The 23215-nt window shown below is 46.2% G+C and overlaps 1 protein-coding gene across 4 annotated transcripts in view; it reads left to right on the top strand.

The window, feature by feature from the left end:
- Positions 1 to 23215, top strand: part of SLC9A8 (solute carrier family 9 member A8) — a 69622-nt gene that overhangs the window by 38178 nt on the left and 8229 nt on the right. For all 4 annotated transcript variants that reach the window (XM_060120041.1, XM_060120043.1, XM_060120040.1 and 1 more), the window contains 6 exons: positions 1953 to 2096; positions 7425 to 7563; positions 9310 to 9415; positions 16485 to 16601; positions 19063 to 19145; positions 21934 to 22045. In XM_060120041.1, the coding sequence (XP_059976024.1) occupies positions 1953 to 2096; positions 7425 to 7563; positions 9310 to 9415; positions 16485 to 16601; positions 19063 to 19145; positions 21934 to 22045 (701 nt within the window). The remainder of the gene's footprint in view (positions 1 to 1952; positions 2097 to 7424; positions 7564 to 9309; positions 9416 to 16484; positions 16602 to 19062; positions 19146 to 21933; positions 22046 to 23215) is intronic.

Below are 23215 nucleotides of genomic sequence, written 5' to 3'. Positions count from 1 at the left end.
GGAAACCGGTGTGCCAGATTATCGATTTATGAAGAGAACTGTAACTGGCAGGGTAGCCACGCGTCCCTTCCCACCAGCACTCCTCTCCCTGAGCCCGGAGCCAGATGATCGTGGGAGGCTGATGGTGACATGCGGTGGACAGAGCACTCTCCAGTCCCCAGGCCAGGTAGCTCCTCATCCCTCCCAGACCGCAAGCTTGGTGAGGGCGGGAAACAGGCTGATGGGCTCTGGCTCACGTCTTGACCCGAGGCTGTCCCCTCGTGGCTCCTTGGGTTGCGGAAGGGGGCAGACCTAACCGTTCTGCTGAGCTGGAAGGAAGGCAGTGCCAGGCGAGGCCTTCTGAGGGAACCGACAAGGGCTTGCAAGAACTCTAAGGGGAAGAAGACAAATGGGTTGCGAGAATAGTCGTCCTGACTCCTTAGGCAGCCCCCAAGGCCCCACGGGGTGACCTGGCCCCACCTCCCTCCCAGACTCCAGCACTTCCAGCCACTCGCCCTCACGGCGCTGCTGCCAGCCTCACTGTTTCGTTTCTCAGGCAGCCCAGCTTGCTCCACCTCAGAGGTAGCTTGCTCTGGTCACTGCCCCCACGTCTTGGCTTGTCCATCTGCTTCTTGTCAGGTAGGCCCTCGTTTAAATAAGCCTCATTTCTTCAGAGAGGCCTTTCCTGACCCCCCGATCTAAGTGGGCCCCACCCCCATGCCTCCACACCACCCCGCCATGTTACTCTTTCTCTCATCACCCTGACTTCCTGTGTTCGCCTTTTCTAAGTTGACCTTGGCCTCCGGGTAGTGCTGTATCCAGTGTAATGGCTAAGAGCACCCACTCTGAGCCAGATGGCCTGTGTTTGGATCCGGGCTTGGCCACCTCTTAGCTGTCTGACCTTGGGCAAGTTCCTTAACCTCATTGTCCCTCTGTTTTCTCCTATGTAATCAGAGCAATACTAGTACCATTTCATACGGTTGCTTTGTGGATTATTGAGTTACTATATGTAAAGTGCTCAGAACAGTGCCTGGCACGTGGTAAGTGCCACATAAATATGTGCTATTATTATAAGCCTTGGGACTTCCCTGGTGGTCCAGTGGTTAAGAATCCACCTTCCAATGCAGGGGACGCAGGTTCGATCCCTGGTCAGGGAACGGAGATCCCACACACCGTGGGGCAACTAAGCCCTCACCGCAACTACTGAGCCCGCATGCTCTGGAGCCTGCGCGCTGCAACGAAAGAGCCTGCATGCCACAACTAAGACCCGACACAGCCAAATAAATAAACAAATAAAAAAATGGTTTTTTTTTTTTAAAAAAAAGCCTTAGTGCTTGAAACATCTTAGGCAGTTAATGCCCATTTGTTGGAGGTAGTTAGACCCTCGTGGGTACTGGGGTGAGAACTGCTGGCCTGGTGGTAGGCAGCGCTGGTGTCGCTGTCTGCCTCCCAGGCTGCGCAGCGCCTGAAGCAGGCTGGAGTTGCTGCTGACTTTTGGCACTTTCCTAGATGTTGCAGATCTGAGTGGAGTCTGGCGTCAGTCACAGATGGCACTCCAGTGGCCTGGTGGCAAGGGGCAAAGCAGAGGTCAGACCCAGGAGCACATGGGCCGTTTAGGGGAGGCCCTCTGGGCCACCATGGTTCCAACTGCTCTGACCAAGAAGGCTGGGATGGCTGTCATGTATTTAAGCAAAAGTCTTCCCTCTGTCATTGGTCAAAATAAAATCTTGGTATTCTCAGTGGAAAACCAGGCCATTCATAACAACAGCTTGTAGAGTGGGCCTTTCACTTCTCCACCCACAATGTCAATTAGCAGGTATTTTAAGTGGCGAAAAACCCACCATCTTCTGTAGTTCCTTCAGCTACAGTGTGTACTTTATGTGATACTGAATACAGTCTCTGACTTTAATGTTCTACTGTGTAGACCAGGGGTGAAGCGTTACAGAACTACCCCTTCCTTTTCTCTTTGACAGTTTTGCATTTGGCTCCCTGATTTCTGCTGTTGATCCAGTGGCTACTATTGCTATTTTCAATGCACTTCATGTGGACCCGGTGCTCAACATGCTGGTTTTTGGAGAGAGCATTCTCAACGATGCAGTCTCCATTGTCCTGACCAAGTAAGTGTGCTTTCTTCAAGTGACGGAACTAAAGGGCCTTGTATCAGAGGGGCAGATATTTCCATGCAGCTGCGTGTACAGTTGCTTATCCTCTGGGTGATTGGTTCACTGCTTCTCCATCTTTCTGGCCTGACAAGCCTTGATGTGCCCCAGGAATATTGTCAAGGCCCAGGGTGATTAGAGGAGAATCTGCCTTTTAGGATCTACCTTTTAGCAGTGCTTGTAAATTAAACCCAGCTTGGACTTCGCTGGAGGTCCAGTGGTTAAGACTCCACGCTTCCAATGCAGGGGGTGTGGGTTCGATCCCTGGTTGGGGAACTGCGATCCCACATGCCATGGGGTGTGGCCTAAATAAATAAAGAAAGCCCAGCTTCTCATCAGCATCACCGGGGGTGCTTATTAAATGTAGCATTCCCAGGTGCCACCCTGAGAGCTTCCGATTCAGTAGGTCTGGGGTGAGTCCCCAGATGATAATGGAGCAGCCAGTTGAGGGATCACTATTTGGGCAGCATTGTTCCAGATGAAAGCATGTGACAGAGGCCCTATTCTCCCACTTGGGAGCTGGTGCACGTCACCTTCCTTTTCGCAGCTCTAAGGTACGGTAGTGATATTCACGGGCATCCTGCCTTAAGATGCTATTATGTGAAAGCTACTTTGGAAATTGCAGATCTTTTTCAGTTGTTCATTGGTATACTGCCCTTGTTGATAGCATCTGAGAAGTTAAAGATGAGCCATAAAATGTCAAGAAGTCATTGGGAAAAGCAAATGAGTCTAAGTTCATCTCAAATCCATTTGTCGGATGCGGGGCTATTTCCTTGCACTCTGAGGTTTGTGTTGTTCATGTATGGACAGGAGACCCAGACAGTTTTACCAAAAAACAAGAAGGTACAGACAGTCAAAGGAGTTGGAGAAAAGAGCCCTGGACAATGTATCAGAGATGAGCTAAGAGAATTTTAGGGGCATTATGTGTTCTGTTAAAGAATAGTTTTTCCATTTTGATTTTGGACTTGTTTCCTTTGTTGTGGGATTCCTTGCAAAGCATAACCACTCTGTGGTTTTCTTAAAAGCCTTACTGTAGACTATATTCAGCATTCTTAGGTTGGAATAAAAGAACATTTTATCGTGGAAAGAGCCCAGGTCTTGGGGTCAGGCTGACCTGGGTTCAAGTCCCAGTGATGGCCTCTCAGCTGTGTGACACCCTGGGTCAGCTCCTTAACCTCTCTGAGCCACAGGTATCTCAACAGTACAGTGAGGGTGATAATGCCTCAGCCTAGAATTGGATTTGAGCATTGAGTGGTTACATATACTATGTGAAAAGCACCTGCCATCGGTTAATGAGAGATCCTTTCCTCTGCTGCTCCTGTCCCCCAGCTATTGTTTGTCCTGTTTTTGTCCTGCTTTTGCAGGAAGAACTTACCAAATGTTGCTGAATTGAAAGAGGTGCTCAGCAGACCCTTAAACAAAACAAAAACATATGTATATATTCTAAAATAATACATATATTCTGCATATAAAATTTAGAAAACCCACAAAGAAAGAAAGAGAAGAAAAAAAATACAAGCATTGTAACTCCCAAGAGATAATTACAGTGAACAGTTTGGTAGAAGGTACATGTCATTTATTTAGATGGGTATATACTGTATTGTAACTTTTCCATTGAATGGAGTTGATAAACATCATTTATATTTATAACATCATTTAACTAGTTGCAGAGTATTCTTTCTATGGATTTACTGTGATCTATTTATGGATTTACTGTGATCTATTTGACCAGTTCCCTATTGTTGACTTTTTCATGCTTCTCTTGGCAAAAATTTCTATAACTTCATTAGGAAATGATCATATATCATGCTGTAAGAGCTTTTAAAAAAATCTGATATTTTTTCTTAAGATCTACTTTGAAAGCGTCTTAGTTTTCTGGTTTTTACCTTTCTCTTGTGTCCTGGTTGTGCATTTGAACATTTGTGATAAGGAATTGTGCCTAAATTGGAGGTGACATCATGAGTTATTCTTATACATGAGGAGCTAAACTCAGCTGCCTTGTCTCTAATTTATTTTCTTCTTAAATCTGGCAGAAGTAGGATCTTTTCTGAGCTTTCCCAGGTGTCCTTTGCCACAAAAAGGCCAAAGGTTAGGAGATACTTTCTTTTTAAAATGAGAAAGGATGGAGTCATTGTAACTAGCCATACATTCTTCCTGGAAAAGTGCTTTTGAAGGCCAAGTTCACCTATGATGACAGTTTCCAAAATTGCACCAGTGGGCCACATGCATATGTGGTTTCCAGCCTTCACCTCCACTACTTACCGGTACACAGGCTGGGGTAGGAGTCACTGACCTAAGTCTCTGACTCAGATGGGTTGTCCTGTGAGTCCGTAGGCATTTTCAGATGAAAGCGGGAGATGGGGGAGAAAGAGGATGTGGTAGGACTGCCTTGTTTTTGCAGTGTAGCGGGGAGCTGTTGTCAGCTTTCCTTGGTTACAAGGAAGAATCACATCTTGTTTTTCAAAGTGATCTGATGATGATACATTTATCTTTGTAACTGAATATGTGAATGAATTACCCCTTCTTTAATGTTTTCACTTTCATAAGTGCCAGAAAGCTGAGTATCTTCTGTTTCTTCATTAACCTTAATTAAATTATTTTTAGCTTTGATTTGTTACTATGACAATCTATTCTTACAATAATTGCGGTAGAGGAAACCTTTTGTTCTCTGCAGCTGCAGCTAAAGCTCATGAAATGGATCCTGAAGCAACATTGTCTTTTATTCTTTAAGGTGTGAGAAACATGACCTGAAAAAATAAAATGCATAACATTTCCAGGCTAGAAAGAGTCTGAATTCTACCTTCATTTATCTTGAGTTCAGAAGCCACTGGCCTCGGCCCTGGGTCTGCTGTTAACCATTGGTGTGACCTCACCCAGTTAGCCACTTTCTTTAGGCCTCAGTCTCCTTTGCATGAAAAGAAAGCAGTGACACCAGCCAGTGTCCCAGCTGTGGTAATGAAATGAGGTGGGGGCTGGATGCTATGCTTGTGGCCCACGGATCCATTTGGGACCTAGAGGTGATCTTAGCCTTCAAAAGTACTTTCCCAATAAGAACCTTGTTGGTTCCCAGCTTTCCCCAAGGTGAGATGTTAACATGGGATCTGCTGGGAAAGAAAGGGAATGGGGCTATTGGGGTGAGTTTAGAAAACTTTTATGTGAAAGAAGTTGGTTTTCTTTTTTGCAGGACTTCTCAGAACCTTTATTATGTTACATTATGCTGTAAATCACCACAAAAGGCTGAGGTTATCTGACCAAGCCACTCTTTTATCACAGATTATCCTGCTTTAAAATTATACCAGTTCATGAAACGCTAATTAATGAAGCTGAACATTACTATTGACAATTCTTTGTTTTATTTACTGATTCAGCAAAAATTTGTTGAGTATTTTCTGTGTGCTGGGCTCTGCTTAGGCCCTGGACATATGGCAGTGAACAAGGTGGACACAGGCATGGTCCTCATGGAATGATTCACTAGTTCCACTGCTGTGGAGAAGTCAGGCACCAGGAGAGCCTGTAAATGGGCTGGCCTATGTGAAGGCAGGTGTCCCTGAGGGAGTGTCACTGACCCTGGGTTCTGAGAACAAGCCAGAGTCAGCTGGAGCCCAGGAAGAGTGACATACGACCTACCCGGAGGTGTCAGTGACAGTGGAGCCCAGCCCGAATGAGGAGGAGATGGGATGGGAGGTGTGGTGGGGAGGAGTCGTCAGGCTCAGAAGACTGAGCTTCCCCCTGCAAGCAGCAGGAGACTGATGAGGGGCTTTGAACAGGCCAGTAACTCGATCAGATGTGCATTTTCAAGGGATCCTTCAGGCCCCTGAGTAGAGAATGGGTTCTCCTAGGAAGAGCAGGTTGTATATAGAGAGAGATCCGCGAGGCAGAAGCCCTGAGCTGGAGGATAGTAGGGGAGGGAGGGAGAGAAGTGGATGGATTTGAGAGAAGGTGGACTCAGCAGGAGGAGGATATTTAATGAGAATAACTCTTTTAATGGTATAATGGTTTTACCCTTGGGGATAAAACCAACAGTTGAATTTAATGGCTGCTGACATTTTTCTTTGCTCTGTAGCAGTGATAGGAAAGTCCTTTCAATTCTTCCTCTTGATGTCTCCTCCCAAATCCCCACTCTGGGCCTTACCCACTGATGTTTCTTCTTCAGGAGGTTCCGTTCTAGTCTGACTTCATGCCACAGCCGCAGTTTGGGGTTTTATCCCACAGGATCCCCACTCCCCCACGCCCACCCCGCACTGAAAACACTCCCCGTGACTCCCCAGGGCCTTCAGGATGAAACACCAACTCCTTAGCTTGGTTCATGGAAAGCCTTTCACAGGGCCTGGCCCTGCCTGCTGCTCTTTCCTTACTCTTACCGCTGTCCTCCCCACCAGCCCCTCCCCCAGCAGCCAGTTCCTGTGTCCTGTCCACAGTCCTCTGTGTAACTTCCTGCTCCTAGATACGCTGCTAGTATTTTGGGGCTCCCTACCTCCACACATGCTCTCCCCTCTGCCTTGGGTGCATTCCCTCATTTCTTCACCTGGTTAACTCTTCTTTATCCTAAATTGAAACCCAGCCCATGTGTCATAAAGAACCTTCCTTGACCCCCACCAGTCTGAGGTAGATGCCCACCGTGTATTTCCTACAGCTCTCTGCTCTTTCCTGAGATGGTCCTAGTTTCCATCTTTTTTTTTTTTTTTCTTTTTTTCTTTTTGGCTGTGTTGGGTCTTCGTTGCGCGTGGGCTTTCTCTAGTTGCAGTGAGCAGGGGCTACTCTTCGTTGCGGTACGCGGGCTTCTCATTGCAGTGGCTTCTCTCGTTGCAGAGCATGGGCTCTAGGCATGTGGGTTTCAGTAGTTGCGGCACATGGGCTCAGTAGTTGTGACTCACGGGCTCTCGAGCACAGGCTCAGTAGTTGTGGCGCACGGGCTTAGTTGCTCTGTGGCATGTGGGATCTTCCCGGACCAGGGCTCAAACCCGTGTCCTCTGCATTGGCAGGCGGATTCTTAACCACTGCACCACCAGGGAAGCCCTCCATCTTGTTTTTCTCCCTCATTATACTATAGAGTTCCCTAAGGGCAGGCACCTGCTCTCACCTCTGAACCCCCAGAAACTAACACAGTGCCTGGAACAAACTAGGTGAACAAATAAGTGTTTAACTAACGGGTTGAATGATGAATGAATGAATGAATGAATGAATGAGAGAATAAGCCAGAAATAAGTTTTGAGTTCTAAGTTAATTTCTGATAACTTTGTCTATAACATTTTAACCTCTTTCTTTTTTTTTTCTTTTATTTCCTAGCACAGCTGAAGGTTTAACAAGAAAAAATATGTCAGATGTCAGTGGGTGGCAAACATTTTTACAAGCCCTTGGCTACTTCCTCAAAATGTTCTTTGGCTCAGCAGCACTCGGCACTCTCACTGGCTTAATCTCTGCATTAATATCCTTTTAATATGATGAACACACGTGGCTGAGAAGATTATTCCTAATTACATCCGTCTCTCGTCATTTTCTCCAGTTCCTTAAGGGGACCAATTTTAGTCTACAGTCGTATTTAAGGAGGATTTTTATGCTTAGTTCTGGTTTGAAGCACACTTTAATTTACACTCAAGGATTTTAAACTTTAACATGTGAACTTTAGGATATCGCTTTTCAAAGCTTAAACCACACGTACACTGTTGACTATCCGATCCGACTTTGGGGTCTTCGCAGTCCCCAGAGCGATAACTGCACTGAGATGGCTTTCATCTTCTCCTGTCTCACGTTTCACAGTAAGAAAATCGGAAAGTAATTTCCTTTGCAAATGTCACATTGAGAAAATCTCTATGCCACTGAAAGTATTTATTTGGAAGAACCAGAAAAGAGACTTTGAAAGTGAGCTCCATCTAAGTTATTCACACTGATTTTGTGGCTTAACAACCCATAAGCTTTTCCAGCCATAGAAGCCAAGAGACTTGTTAAGGCCCCTGACACCTTTATTGCTGTAGAAAATTTGTCACGTTTAAAACAGGAACAGGCACCAGACCATTTCTGTGTTAGCGTAAGCCTGCATGCATCTTGGGGAGATGGCCACCTGGCCCTCCTCCGCCAGCAGTTTGTTCCACAGATGGCCGGCCAGGAAAGCCTCTTCTGCCTGATGCAGGCATGTTTGTCTGCCATCCTGTTGAATTTTCCCTTCAGTTCCTGTGTCCGTAAGTCTCAAGGTGCTATTGAGTCAGCTGACAGCTTCTTATATTGTATCAATAAACGGAATGGAAAAGAATACTGTTTCTAGTTCAGTAGTTTCCTCTGTATTTATCTCTTTATTTAAAAGAGCGGAGGGGGGCTTCCCTGGTGGCACGGTGGTTGAGAGTCCGCCTGCAGATGCAGGGGACACAGGTTCGTGCCCCAGTCCGGGAAGATCCCACATGCCGCGGAGCGGCTGGGCCCGTGAGCCATGGCCGCTGAGCCTACGCGTCTGGAGCCTGTGCTCCACAACGGGAGAGGCCACAACAGTGAGAGGCCCGCGTACCGCAAAATAAATAAATAAATAAAAATAAAAAATATAAAAGAGTGGAGGGGTGGGGAGAGCATCTTCTTTAATGAAGCCCCAGTAAATGAGTGCTGTGGGCCCCAGCACAGGCATGTGAACAACATTTGAATACATGGAATATTCTCCTTTCACAGGAACATGAGTTTATAAATGTCCAGGAATAGGAGAGAAGGTCTTTCAATGGGGCATTGATCCCCAGGATTCTGGAAACCCCATTAGTGACCTCAGCTGATGTGGTCAGTGGAGTGGAAGAGGGACACGGCCCTGGAAGGGGCCTGGCAGTGTGGGCTGTCCTCAGTCTGTCTGCAGCCCCAGCTCCCCACAGCCTGCCCCCCACCCCCCGCCCCGGTGGCTCCCAGCCCTCCAAGTCAGCATTTCCAAATGAAATGACTTAGGGTGACTTTAGTTTTCCCCTACCGTTTGTCTCAGGAATTTACATCTCTTAGTGTTTTGTCAGGTGCCCTTCCTTAAAACAAGAGCCTCCCTGCAAAGAAAACAATCCATAATGACAAATTTTCACCTGTTACCTTGAGATGTTCCCAAATCTTTGTATCCATTGTTTACCTTCTCTATTTGGAAGGCAGCAGTTTTGTGACTTCTCTAGATCACCCATAAGTGTCCTTTGATTCTTTTTCCTTGACAATTGTCATTTACGTGCTAAAGCATATTGACTTGAGGAAGACGCCTTCCTTGGAGTTTGGCATGATGATCATTTTTGCTTATCTTCCATATGGGCTCGCAGAAGGAATCTCACTCTCAGGTAAGTGACGGAGAGTGTTGAAATGCTGGGGTTGATGGTCCGTTGTCCTGCCTGGTGAAAGGTTATGTCGACTGGGTCACTTTCGATCATAAGAGACAGTCACAACTCAGAAGAGCTTAAGCAGTAAAGGGGACTAACTGGCTCTCTAGGGATACATCTGGATTTAGACCTGGCTGGATCCAGGAACTCAGCGTTGTCACGGTCACCTTTTCTCCTTACCCGCCATCCTGTAGCAGAGATCAAAACATCTCTTCCAATGTTGCCTGTCTCAAAACAAGCCCTCTGAAGGGCCTTCAGTCAAAGGATGGGGTCAGACTGCCAAGGGCAGTCAATCCCTTAGCCCATCCCTGGGCCCTGGCACCCACTGACCTGCATTCTTCCTCTATAGTTTTGCCTTTTCCAGAATATAAATGTCATATAAAGGGAATCATGTAGTTTTTAGTCTTTTGTGACTTGTTTCTTTCAGTTTTCATAATGTTCTTGAGAGACACCACATTTTTGCTGTATCAGTAGTTTTACATTCTTACTGAGCTGTTTTTTCCATTCACCCTTTGAAGGACATTCGGACTTTTCCAGATTTTGGCTATTAATGTGCGTATTTTCATTTATCTTGGATAAATACCTAGGAGTAAGTAAGGTTGCCGGGTCTTATGGTAGGTGTGTATTTTGCTTTATCAGAAACTGCCAAGTGTTTTACAGAGTGACTGGACCATTTGCATTCCCATCAGAATGTATGAGAGAGTTTCAGCTGCTTCACATCCTCATCAATACTTATTTTAATTTTAAAAACTAGCCATTTTGACAGGTATGTGGCAGTTTGATTTTGATGTGCCTTGGTGTGGTTCTCTATATTCCTCTTGGGATTTGTTGAACTTCGTGGGTTTATAGTTTGTGTAAGTCTATGGCTTTTATCAAATGTAGTACGTTTTTATCAGTTTCTTGAAATATTTTTTTCTGTTCCTCCTCTGCTGCTGAGCAGAATTCTCCTTCCCTCAGGTCACTGTCTGGCATCACACATGAGCTCTCTGTGAGCAGGTCTTGCCAAGGAGGAGGCAGAGAGGACTCTGGCCATTTTCGCTGGAGAACTTTGTAAACCTCAGGGTCTCGTTTGTTTTTAATCCCAAGCCAGTTCTCTTGGATAATTTCATCCCAGTATCTGCCATCCTGTTCCCCCTCTTATCTTTCCTGAATTTTGGCACTTACATAAACACTACCTGTGAGTCATTTGGCTCTAGCCTAGCTATTTTTACCTCTGTTTTTCTAGATCATTCCCCACCCCTTTGAGATGAACACTGAGTACCTGTTGGCAAAGATATATTTCATGCATCCATTTGAAATTTGTGATTAAAACCAGGGAGTGTTTTTCTTGTCTTTTCTTCAGAGAGGCAGTGTTTTCTATTTGTAGGGGTTTCGTTTCCTTGGGGACCTCTGCCGTGCACGCTAATGGGGCCGAAAAGAGCACGTGCAAGCCAAGAACACACTTGTCCGCCTCTGGGTGACGGGCTGGCTCTGCCCACACTCTGCCGGTGGGATGTTTGTCACGCAAGGTTTTCAGAGAGGGGGAGGCTCACCCTGTTAACGTAAGGGTACAAACAGGAAAGGTGACTTTGGTGCCGTTCCCTCCTTCTTCTTTGTGCTCTGCTTTTCCTGACTGTCACAAAGGACTAAGTGGTTACCAGGACCACCAAACAGGATGCTCTCGCTAAGAATAATTTACCTAGATCTGTGTGTCTAGAACACAGCGGTTAAGGGCACCGGACAGACTCGGTTTGAATCCCAGCTCCACCTCTCATTAGCTGTGTAACTGCAGAGAGCAGACTTAACCACTCTGAGCTTCCACTTCCTCATATGAAGTAGACACAATAAAAGTGCCACTCTGGGGCTTCCCTGCTGGTGCAGTGGTTGAGAATCTGCCTGCCAATGCAGGGGACACGGGTTTGATCCCTGATCCGGGAAGATCCCACATGCTGCGGAGCAACTAAGCCCATGCGCCACAACTACTGAGCCTGTGCTCTAGAGCCCGTGAGCCACAACTACTGAGCCCACGTGCCACAACTACTGAAGCCCACACACCTAGAGCCCGTGCTCCGCAACAAGAGAAGCCACCGCAATGAGAAATCTGTGCACCGCAATGAAGAGTAGCCCCCGCTCGCCGCAACTAGAGGAAGCCCGCGTGCAGCAATGAAGACCCAACGCAGCCAAAAATGAATTGATTTATTTATTTAATTAAATTTTAAAAAGAAAAAGAAAAACCTCCTTTCACTCATCCATTCAGTAAATATTTATTTAATGACTACCCTGTGCCGAGAACGCTCCTTGGTTTCAGAGGTACAGTAATAAACAAGACAAGATCAGGTTTCTGCCTACAGAAGGAAGATAGTAAGCAAGTAAGCAAACACATAGGGTAATTTCAGGTAGTAAGAAGTGATGTGAAAAAAAGAAATCAGAGTAATGTAATGGAGTGTCACGGGGGCAGAGACCTTATGGGGTAGGGGGTCAGGAAGCTGTCCTCAAAGGGGTGGCACTGGGGCTAAGACCTGTGTGGTGAAAAGGAGCCAGCGTTGGAGGCTCTGGGGAGGGAGTGATTGGCAGCGGGAGCAGCAGGCGCCGAGAGTCCAGATAGATCTGAGGGGGCTTGGCCTGCTCCAGGAAGAGCAGGAGGATAGCGTGGCTGAAACAGAGGGGCAGGGACCCCGTCCCGCAGGGTTCTGTAGGCCTGGGAGGGAGTTGGCATTCTGGTACACACACAAAGCCAAGTGTTGGAGGACTTTTTAAAAGTCACTGTGCCAGTAATACGTGTCATATCTGTCATATGATACTATTTATTACTTTTTATTTATTCATTTATTTATTTATTTATTTTTGGCTGTGTTGGGTCTTCGTTTCTGTGTGAGGGCTTTCTCTAGTTGTGGCAAGCGGGGGCCACTCTTCATCGCCGTGCGCGGGCCTCTCACTATCGCGGCCTCTCTTGTTGCGGAGCACAGGCTCCAGACACGCAGGCTCAGTATTTGTGGCTCACAGGCCTAGTTGCTCCTCGGCATGTGGGATCTTCCCAGACCAGGGCTCAAACCCATGTCCTCTGCATTGGCAAGCAGATTCTCAACCACTGCGCCACCAGGGAAGCCCTGTTTATTACTTTTAAAATATATATTTATTATTTCTTTTTTTGGCTGCATTGGGTCTTCGCTGCCGCGTGCGGCTTTCTCTTCTTGTGGCAAGCGGGGGCTACCCTTGGCCGTGGTGTGCGGGCCCCTCATTGCGGTGGCCTCCCTTGCTGCAGAGCTTGGGCTCTAGGCGCGCGGGCCTCAGCAGTTGTGGCTCGCGGGCTCTAGAGCACAGGCTCCGTAGTTGTGGCGCACGGGCCCAGTCTCTCTGCAGCATCCTGGACCAGGGCTCAAACCCGTGTCCCCTGCACTGCGCCACCAGGGAAGACCCTGTTTATTACTTTTTTTAAAGACAGATAAACTTTATAATGGCATCGTAAAAGAGCTGGCAATCTGCAGGTTGAACTGTTAATAGTAGTTACTTCTGGGCAGGTGGTGTGAATGGAGAGTCTTGTTTTACTCTTTACCTCTGAGTTCAGATTTTTTATAGCAAAATATGTTCCTTTATTGGGTAATTAACAAAGAAAACTGACTATGGCCTGACTCACCCTTCAAGAAGCACCTCGTGTTTTACCCACAGTAAAGTTCAGTGCCATAGAAATTGTACACAATACCCTTTCGGCTCCTGCCTTTTGGATTTGAATCCCTTTATTCCTTAATTACATTTGAGACAATGGATTTAACTGAGACTAGAAATGGATTTCCTCCCTTCTCCCTCCCTCTCTTCTTTTCCTGCCTTCCTTCAGAGGCTGACCATTTGCTGCACTGCTGTCTACTTCCTTAAATGAATTTGCCTTCTGAAAGAAGTAAACGTATCAGGATTCTTCATTCCAGGGCATGTTTTAAATCCCCAGACCTTTTATCTCCAGGAGTGAGCCTGCTGGACCACTTTCCCCTTCAGTGTCTTTGCAGCCTATGCCAGGGGCAGCTGCAGTGGGTGAGGGTCGTCTGGGTGGTAAAGTCACCTGGGCTTAGGGAGGGCACGTAGGGCAGACACTTGAGCTGTCCCTGCGGCTTTTGTACCCGCTGCTGACCCTGACTCTTTCCTTTAGCCCCCGGGGTTTGAGAGTTCCCCCGACCCCAGACTAGACTGGCGTGAATGTCATGGCTGGCTGGCTCATCACTCTTTTGTTGTCCAGAGGGCCCATTTCTATATGGTCCAAATTCAGCCCCCAAATGGGATTTGTTTATCTCTACAGAAAATGTTTAAACACTTCAGTTAGTTGCTGTCATTAAAAGTCAGAAGATTTCTGGGAATTCCCTGGCGGTCCAGTGGTTAGGGCTCGCTGCTTTCACTGCCAGGGGCCCGGGGTTCGATCCCTGGTCAGCGAACTAAGATCCAGCGAGCTGTGCGGCGCGGCCAAAAAAAAGAAAGTTGGAAGATTTCCCATAAGAAACAGATTTCTGGAGTTTCTCAAAAACCAGAAGGAAGACTGGTCAGCGCTAGGCCCCCATCCACAGGGCTGCCATCAGCCCTTTATAGATGGGCTTGTGCCTTCTTTGCCCATGTGCCACTCACCCACTTATTGTTTTTATCTTTATTTTTATTGTCTGGCCCCTGAGGAGTTTGGGTTTCCAACCCCTGGCCTACAGTGCACCAGACTAAAGCGGCCAGCCAGACCCCTTCTGTTGAGCCTGTCTCCTTGTTTCCTGTGGAGGAAAGCTTGCTGGGGCTCTGGCAGTGGCCTCTCCTGATGCTCAGTCCCACGGGAAGTTCCACGTTTCACTGTCAGAGCTGACTTTCCAGAACCTTTGGCTTTCTGCAGTGGCTGTCTTAATACCGGGACTCCCGTGGGCTATGACGACCTCGTTCTGTGGGCAGAATGGCGACGTGGGCGGAAGGCCACTCCTGTCACAACTTAAGCGGGTGTGATTCACAGCTTAAGTGGTTCAGGCTCCTCTGGGGTTGACCTTCCCCTCAGGGTAAGAACTCCAAAGCCTCAGCTTTGCAGTGAATTGATAACCCTTCTTGAAGCAGGCTGGCGAAACAAAGCCCTTTGAGAGCCCAGAAGCCAGAGCCGTCTCTAGCACTGGACTGCACAGAAGGAAGAGAGAGGCTTAGGAGCAAGTCCATAGGAACTGAAGTGTGCTGTGCCGCGTGCTCCTCCCCCAGCCTCGACGGTTCTGGTCTCTCCCTCTGCTTCACCTCCCGTTCCCTGTGGCGTCTGTGGTCTAGGTGCAGAGTCAGGAAGGAGAAGCTCTCAGGTGGTCGCCTGCAGGAGCTTACTGAGAAGAGCAGATGAATTGAGGGGACAGCCGGAGGTGGTGTTATTGTGTGTTTTATCTAGCGGAGCAAGGCTCAGAACGACTCGTGACTTCCAGAGTCTTCTCACTGCTCTAAAGTAGCAAGTAAAGAAGGCTCCTGCCCTCTCCTTTCCCTTCTCCAGGCTCGTCAGGTGTGGCTCTTGGGCAGCGTTGCTGGAATTTCCCTGTCTGACCTTCTTTTTGGGAAAAATGAAAGAGCAAAGGAATTTGCTGTTTCCCAAGAGGGCTAGGAGATAACACGTTCCAGCTCGTGCTCTCTCTCCGGCCAGCAAATACCTGTTGGGCACCAGAAAGAGCAGGGTTTTCCTCTCTTTTGTAAGGTGTTGTTTATGCAGCAAGCTTAGCAGCTGAAATGTCTCCAACACAATTCTGTGTTTTTCAGTCATTTTGTTTTCTGCCAAAACAAACTTTACTGCACCAAAAAGAAAAAAAAAACTGCATTTATGTACAGTCAGATATAAAGACGTCTCTTTGACTCCTGTGCATATATTTCCTCAACTCAAGATTAGGGTGTAAAAGTCAGGCTAGTATGCCAGACATGCTCTGCCCATGGCAGGACCAAGGAGAGGATTGTCACTTGAACGTGGGAACACTTAAATGGACGACACGTAACACTGGGCCAGCAGACCAAGGGCGTTCTTCCACGCCCTGTACTAGCTCTGGGAATGGAAGAGGGAAATTGGAAGCAGGGCCCCTTTTTGAGTCTTCTTGTGAAGAGACCCAGCCTTCAGGTGTCAAAGCTAAACTTCTGTCCCCCGAGCGCACTTCCTGTCCAGTTCCTTTGCTTCCTGCCCTCCCAAGTAGGACATTCTCCTTTGCTTCACTCATTTTTAAATGGAAAGTTAGCCAGTAATCTGTTTCTACAAAATGGCAGACGTGAGTTAAATTTTTGCTTATAAAGTTTGACTTGGAATGCATGTATCTTGGCAGCTTGTTTAATGGCTTTGTAAAAATCTCAGCTTCCTTACACGAAATAAAGACCTCTTTGCTGCTGCCTTGCCAGGGAGACACGGAGAGGAAACCCATGGAAGTGGCTTCAGCAGTGATTAGGGGCAGTGGACAAAAGTTGAAACTCAAATCCTGAGTACACAACAAAAGTTGTAGACTCTCTCATGGTGACCTTTAAAGAAAAGACATCGCTTTTTTTAAAAATAACACATCTCTCTTTTCATATTATAAGGTTAATTCATGGCAATTATGGGAAAAATTAAAGTATGACAGAGTAAATAAAAATCCACCCATTCTCCATACCCAGATTCTTATGTTCCCTTTCTGCCCCAAGGGTGGTTCACCTGCCCCTCTTCTATCCGTGAATGACAGTGACGGCTCACACCTGTTCTGCCCCGGTCTTGTGAAGGGCACTATTCATGGCTTCTCTGCATTACCCTCCTAACATTTCCATGAGCGTGGGTACTATTAGTCCCACTGTACAGTTGAGAAAACTGAGGCTTGGTGAGGGGAAGAAACTTGGCCCAAGGTCACCCAGCCGGTAATGAAGCTGCCAGAGAGACGGGCCCTTAGCAGTTCTCTGCAGCCTCTGGGAGGCCTCGGGTATTATTTTCCCGTCCTTTTTCTTAAAACACCTAATACTGTAGGCTCCAGGGACTTGTAGGAAGTGTGAGGCATTGTTGCCTATCACGTGGAAGGTGCTTTTCTGTTCTGTTCATGTCTGTGCACTTTGCCCCTTTGTCCCTCTCTAGGCATTATGGCCATCCTGTTCTCAGGCATCGTGATGTCTCACTACACACACCATAACCTGTCCCCAGTCACCCAGATCCTCATGCAGCAAACCCTCCGGACTGTGGCCTTCTTGTGCGGTGAGTTCTGCCTCTGTGTGGTCCCACGTGGGCCTACCCAGAGCTACTTGTTCTTCCTCAGACTCTTCCGGGAGTCCGTTGAGATCTTCCCTGACAGAAGAGGAAGCAGAATTCCTCAGAGCCAGATACTGCACTCCCTTATCTTTTGTTTGTTACTCTGGCTTTCACGTTCCGTAAAGTAAGCCTAATACCTAACAAATGGAACTTTCGATGCCTATAATTTTAAGACCAAAAAATAATGAGAACTGCTAATAACGAACATTTGAGACTCATGTATTTGCAATATATGAAACTGACATTTCTAAAAAATGTGTTCCTTGGAACTGATATTGATGAGAATTAAGTGAAAAAAGACTCCATAGTCAAAAAACAGTTTGGGAAATCCTGGGGTAAATAAAGTTGAACAAGTTTCTGAACTTGTGAGACTTTTCCGCCAACGTGCATTGTGAATTTCTAAGAGAGAGACAGAGTGACAGCATTTCCCAAACTTGTCCACAGGATCCTTTGTTCACAAGAGCATCTTGAAGGACGTGTCTCAGGCAAATCCTGAATTAGAGGTGTCATCGCTGGCCTGGGCCACACTGTGATGACCGTTTCTCTGAAGCAGTTTCAGTTATGCATCACAGTCTGATGAACCCATCATGTACCTGCCCCTAGTTTACACCTGGGAGTGAAGGAACCACTCTCGCACTGTCCCTTTACACCAGCCCCCAAGTGGCTGTGCTCTGCCTGTCATCATCAGCACCTCTCCTGGCATTTCTGTGGGCCGTCTCATTTCGAAGCACCAGTTCCGCACTGTCACGTGCTGGGAGTCGGGGGCAAGCTGTGCAGAGACTTCATTCCACAGACAGGGAGTCTCAGGTCACATGATCTGAGCGCTGTCTCATGGCTAAGAAGTGAGTCTGGAAGCAGTCTGTCTCTTCCTGGCCCAGTGGGTATTGTTTCCACAGCACCCTTCTCAGAAAGTCATGGCGAAAGACTCTCTCACCGTAAGGAAATGTAAAGCACATCCATCAAATTCTATTTTGTACCTATCAGATTTTAAGTTTGGTGATTCTCCACTTCTGGCACAAACGTATAGAAAATAGGCCCTGTTGATGGGCATATACATTGATGCCATCTTTTTTGGAGAGTCATTTGCAGCATCAGTCTGAATTTAAAAGGCACATACTCAGGCTTCCCTGGTGGCGCAGTGGTTGGGAGTCTGCCTGCCGATGCAGGGGACACGGGTTCGTGCCCCGGTCCAGGAAGGTCCCACGTGCCGCGGAGCGGCTGGGCCCGTGAGCCATGGCCGCTGAGCCTGCACGTCTGGAGCCTGTGCTCTGCAACGGGAGAGGCCACAGGAATGAGAGGCCCACGTACCGCAAAAAAAAATAAAAAATGCACATACTCTTTGACCCAGCGATTCTACCATCAGGAATTTAGTCTGTGCACAGGGATGTTTGTTGTTGCTTTTTCAATATCAGAAATAGAAACAGTCTACATATCCATCAAGGATTCATTAAATTAACCATGACGTATCCACATAATAGTATTCATGCTGCCAGGGAAAAGCATTACATAGATCTGAATGTGTTCTAAATAAGCTGATTTCAAAAGATGACAAAAATATTTGATAAGAAAAACATTCACGGAGGAGAAGGGTAAGTATACTGTCCAGCTTGTGGACTTGTTCTAAAAGGATACACATTTGAAGAAAAAAAACATTGCTGAAATGTTTTAAAACAGCCTTGATGTTTTATGATGCTCAACTTTTAAAATAGTGTCTTTGTCTCCCTGGCTCTACGTTTATTCTGGAGGATGTCACAGTCTAAGCGGGGAGCCTAGTGCTAGGAATTTCTAAGGTGCTTTTTCTTAGGATACACAAATGACTGCTTGTACAGCAAGAGTAAATGTCAGACTCTCTTTGACTTGTGGAGTGGAGCCAAGAGTCGAAATGTATTTCTTCCTGCAAATCCTGCGGGGTGTAAGCCCTCTTCTAAACTTTGTGGCAACATTAAATATGTGAAGTCAGTCATTTGGCTTTGTCCCCTCTGGCAGGGAAGTTAACAAAGGGCCCTTTCACACTAGTCACATGGCGTCTGCAGTCATTTGCTCTGAATTTTTGCCACTTTCCTGCAGTTGGGATCCTTGCTAATCACAGTGTTCGGCAAATGGACAGATTCATATATTTATCATCGTCCCCGGGTGGTAGAGTATTTATTTGCATGGGTCCTTGACAGCTGGCTTATTAAATTAGGAGATTCTGAATAGCAAGCACTTGTTGCTTATGTGATAGAAAAGAATGAGAGAATCAAAGGGACAAGTTTGCCAAGGTACTGGTCACAGGATTTTCCAGAAAATAAGCAAAGTGGTATACTGGATTCTGATTAACTTCTGAATGTTTGCTTGCATGACAATCCCGTGCTGTATTGGAAGAAAATAGTTGAGGCTGAATAATCCATTCTTTGGTTTGTTTCAGAAACATGTGTGTTTGCATTTCTTGGCCTGTCCATTTTTAGTTTCCCTCACAAGTTTGAAATTTCCTTTGTCATCTGGTGCATAGTAAGTATTTTCCTTGTTTTTTATTTAACTACTTATTTGTAGATCGATAACCACATATTCTGCATTCATTTATGTAACTGTTAACTGGTCAAAGTCAACAGCTACATAGACAGCCTTCTGTTTGAAGTTTCTTTTTGTTAAAAATTCATGAACATACAATAAATGGGAAGGGATGGAATTAAGTAAATAAATATCCCTAGAAAAGAGTTTTTGCTTGGTTTTAATTTTAATTGGCCTTGAATTGTTATAGGCTTCTTTAAAAATTACCATTTTTTTCAGGACTTCCCTGGCAGTCCAGTGGTTAAGACTTCCGAGCTTCCACTGCAGGGGGCACAGGTTTGATCCCTGGTCAGCAGGGAACTAAGATCCTGCAGGCTGCATGGCACAGCCATAAAAAAAAAAAAAAAAAAAAAAAATTTACCAGTTTTTAACGTTAGGTAGCAAAAGCAGATTTCAGAATTGAATGTGTAATTGATCATAACCATGTAAAAACAGCATGCATAGAAAAAAGAAAATATGTAAGAAAATGCAGCCAAATGTTCACAGTGGTTGTAGAACTGGGGATGATTTCTTTTTCTTTTCTACTTTTTCTGGATGATTATAATGAATATACCTAATTCTTGCTGTGGTTTCCTTCAAATGTGTCCATTTATAAGCATGACCTTGGACACTTGTTCAAGGTAAAGATTACGAGGCCCTTACCTCCTTTGGAGATTCTTCTGGAGGAATCATCATCCCAGGTGATTCTTATCATTGAGAAGATTTGGGAAACAGTGTTGTAACTGGACGAGAGAGGGGTGGTGGCAGTAGGAGACAAGTTAAAATGTACCTTTAAAAAAGGAAAATAGAAGTTTAATCATTTGCATTCAAATCAGATCTTGGGAATGGAATGGGAGAAAAATAAATGTTTAAGCATTTAAAAGAAAGGTCCAACTCCCGCAGGCATCTGATCAAAGTGATGGGAATGGCTAACATTTGGGCATTAGCCTGGTGTTCCCAGGTCCCTCGTCCGTGTCCCTCCTGTGTCTCTGTCCCGTCAGTGTGAACTCATCTCCCATAGGTCCTCCTGCTGATCTATACTCCTGTCCCTAATTTGATCTGTTTGTTGTCTTTTTAGATCCTCTATTAATTTAAGGCACTTACAAAGCACACCTTGTTGAGTTACCATAATTCATCTTAACTTTTATTACCAGCTCCACTTAACAAAACACAGCTATTGAGAGGCAGGCTGTTTCTTTTAAATCACTGTCACCTAGCATGTGCAAACCAGTGAGGCCTACCTATTTGGCATATGGGGAACCTGAGGCAGAGAAGATAAGGGACCCTAAAGAAAAAGATGTTTCTCCTTGCAATCTGGGTGCTTCTACCTTAGTCGGCACAAACTCATTGCTTTTGTCACTGTTATGTGTCCTCCAAACTCAGGTTTTAGGACAAGAAAACAGCAGCAAAAGTCTTTTATAGAAAGTATAGTAGCCTCTAGTGTGGTCACTGGGTGAGAGGGGCCACATTTGGTCAACCCTGAAACACACATGTGGGAATGGAGGATTAGATTTCAGTGGGTGAAACAGGGAGGTGGCGATCTCAGCCATGAGCTGGGAGGGAAAGAAAAACGAGGCGATGCCTGGGGTGGTGACTCAGTTCCCCCTGAGCAGCTGGTCAGTCTGGCCCTGGCACTCCTAGAGACGGCCTGTGCCGCTCAGATGGATTACCTTAGACTCACTCAGTGTTCAAGGGCATGGGCTCTGGGGACCGAGCCAGGTCTGGGACTTGGCTCCACCGCTTCCTGCCTGGGTCAGCTTGGACCTGTTACTTAATACTTAACCTCTCGCTGTCTCAGTTTACTTGTCTCTAAAATAGAGACAGTAATACCTACCTCATAAGCCCTTTGGAAGGATGTAAATTGAATAATAAGATAATGCATATAAAATGATTAGAGCATTGTCTGGCATATAAATGTTAGATGATTGTGGGTAATTATTAACTTGACCTTCCAAGGCACAACAGTCCAAAGCACACTCGATTCATGCTGGTTAAAAGAATAAACTTAGAGCCTTAGAATGTACATATATATATATATTATTCTGTTCAAGTTAGTTATGGTGAGAACCAAGATGAAGAAAATGGAAGTAAATTAATAAGTAGCTCTAAGAAGCCACTTAGATAAGATTTAGACTTTACATAAAGCTATATTTTGTTAAAATCGATATGCCTTGGGAGATGGCTAGGAACCAAAAGCCATGGCAAGCAACTGGCTAGACAAGTTGTATGTGACCTCCTGTTAGAACCCACCTGTGCATTCCTCTTGCTCAGGGAGCAGCATTTACGGACATAGGTAGGCGCTTTTCAGTCTTCGCTCCTTTCCCCGAGGAGTGGGGCCCCCATGGGAGAGGCAGGAATACCTTGTCTGTTCCTCCAGAGCTAGCCCATTGGGAATGATGAGTGCAGGCCCATCCCACAGTGGAGCACATTTGGAGGAGCCAGATTACCCTTAAATTAATCTCTGGGTACTTCAGCACGGCCTCTTGGCATTACTAAAGCTGTCATTGGTACCTTGTTAGTCCTCTCTTTCTGACAATGGAAACGTAACATACAAAGCTTTAATCCTTTCCTAGACACATAGAAACTGGCATCTCCTGGGTCTCTGCCTAGCACTGAGTTCATGTCTTTGATGACAAGGGGATGCTGCCTTTATAATGGGTGTGTTACCAGGTCTGTGTTAGCCTCAACAAGCTTCAACTTGAAGAACCAGAGGTTTCCACGTTAAGACTTAGTTTGTTGCTGTTAACAGGTGCTTGTGCTGTTTGGCAGAGCGGTGAACATTTTCCCTCTCTCCTACCTCCTGAATTTCTTCCGTGATCATAAAATCACACCAAAGATGATGTTCATCATGTGGTTCAGCGGTAAGCGCAACCTTGAATGAACGGTGGAGGGAAGGTGTGTGTGATAAAGGCACAGGCGCTGCGGAGAATGCACTGCCTGTCCCCGGAGCCCTTGCAAAACGAGCGTGCCTCATCAGCCCCAAGTTGCACGTGCTCCCACGTAAGGGCGCCTGCTGTAACACAGGCCCTGAGCGAGGCCCTTCGCAGGCGGTACCCCTCCCCACAGCGCAGGAAGCGGGTGGTGTGTGTCCGCTCTACAGATGAGGAAGCTCAGGCTCAAGGGTAAAGGACTTGCTGGGGACGAGGGGCCGCAGGAGGCAGAGCCAGGATTTGCCCTCCTTCCCTCCACTCTTTCCCGGACAGACGGGGTAGCCCGGGGCGAGGTGTGCACGGCGCCCCTCCCGCCTGAGCGCTTTCTAGGCTGGAGTAACAAGGGGCTCAGAATAAAAAGGTTAAAGTTTAAACTTTTTTATACTACAGGTTAGATTTGGATTTTTTTTTCATTCAGTTACTAAGTTCTGATAGTTTAGTTGACCATTTCAGTTGCTGTTCAATCCCATATTCCTCTACTTTTTAAAGGATGGAAATGATTTCATAAATCTTTGACTCCTAAAGAACCGGATCCGTAGACATCTTTAAATTTACTTAGGAGCAATACATCCAATTCTTTGTGCTTTCTTATTTAAATATTATAATTAAAATATTTCTGTGTGGGTCAGGGTATAGCAACATGCTCTGTAAGCTGTTTTCTGTCCAACAGCATATCTGTAACTTTCTCGCAGATTTCTCTTCCTTTTCAAAAGACCTTGTTTAAAATATATACATAGGTGTGTGTGTGACAGATCTAGGTAGGTAGGTGTGTATATATGTGTGTACAGTGAGAGAAACTTTTTTCTTAATCTTTTTTGCCAGTGAGGGAAAAAAATCGTAAAGTAATTGATCCAAGGTCTTGAAAACCTGAAAGAAAATCTAAGAAATGTATCAGGCATTTTACAAAGTATGTGAGCTCTTTGGGGTTGCGGGGGTGCTGGGAGACCTCTACAGGGAAAGTGGGTGGTGGTTTTAAACAGGGAGGGCTCTTGGTTCCGGGTGTCCTCAGGCTCTCCAGGCCTCTCTCCATCGATTCCCTCCCTCTCTCCTGGATCCTCACCCTGTCTCACTGGCTCCTCCATCATTCAACAGTTGAAGATT

Source organism: Mesoplodon densirostris, chromosome 16 (genome assembly GCF_025265405.1).
Source record: "Mesoplodon densirostris isolate mMesDen1 chromosome 16, mMesDen1 primary haplotype, whole genome shotgun sequence".
NCBI classification, from domain to species: Eukaryota; Metazoa; Chordata; class Mammalia; order Artiodactyla; family Ziphiidae; genus Mesoplodon; species Mesoplodon densirostris.
Note: the sequence above shows the minus strand (reverse complement) of the source record. Positions and strands in the feature narration are given on the sequence as shown.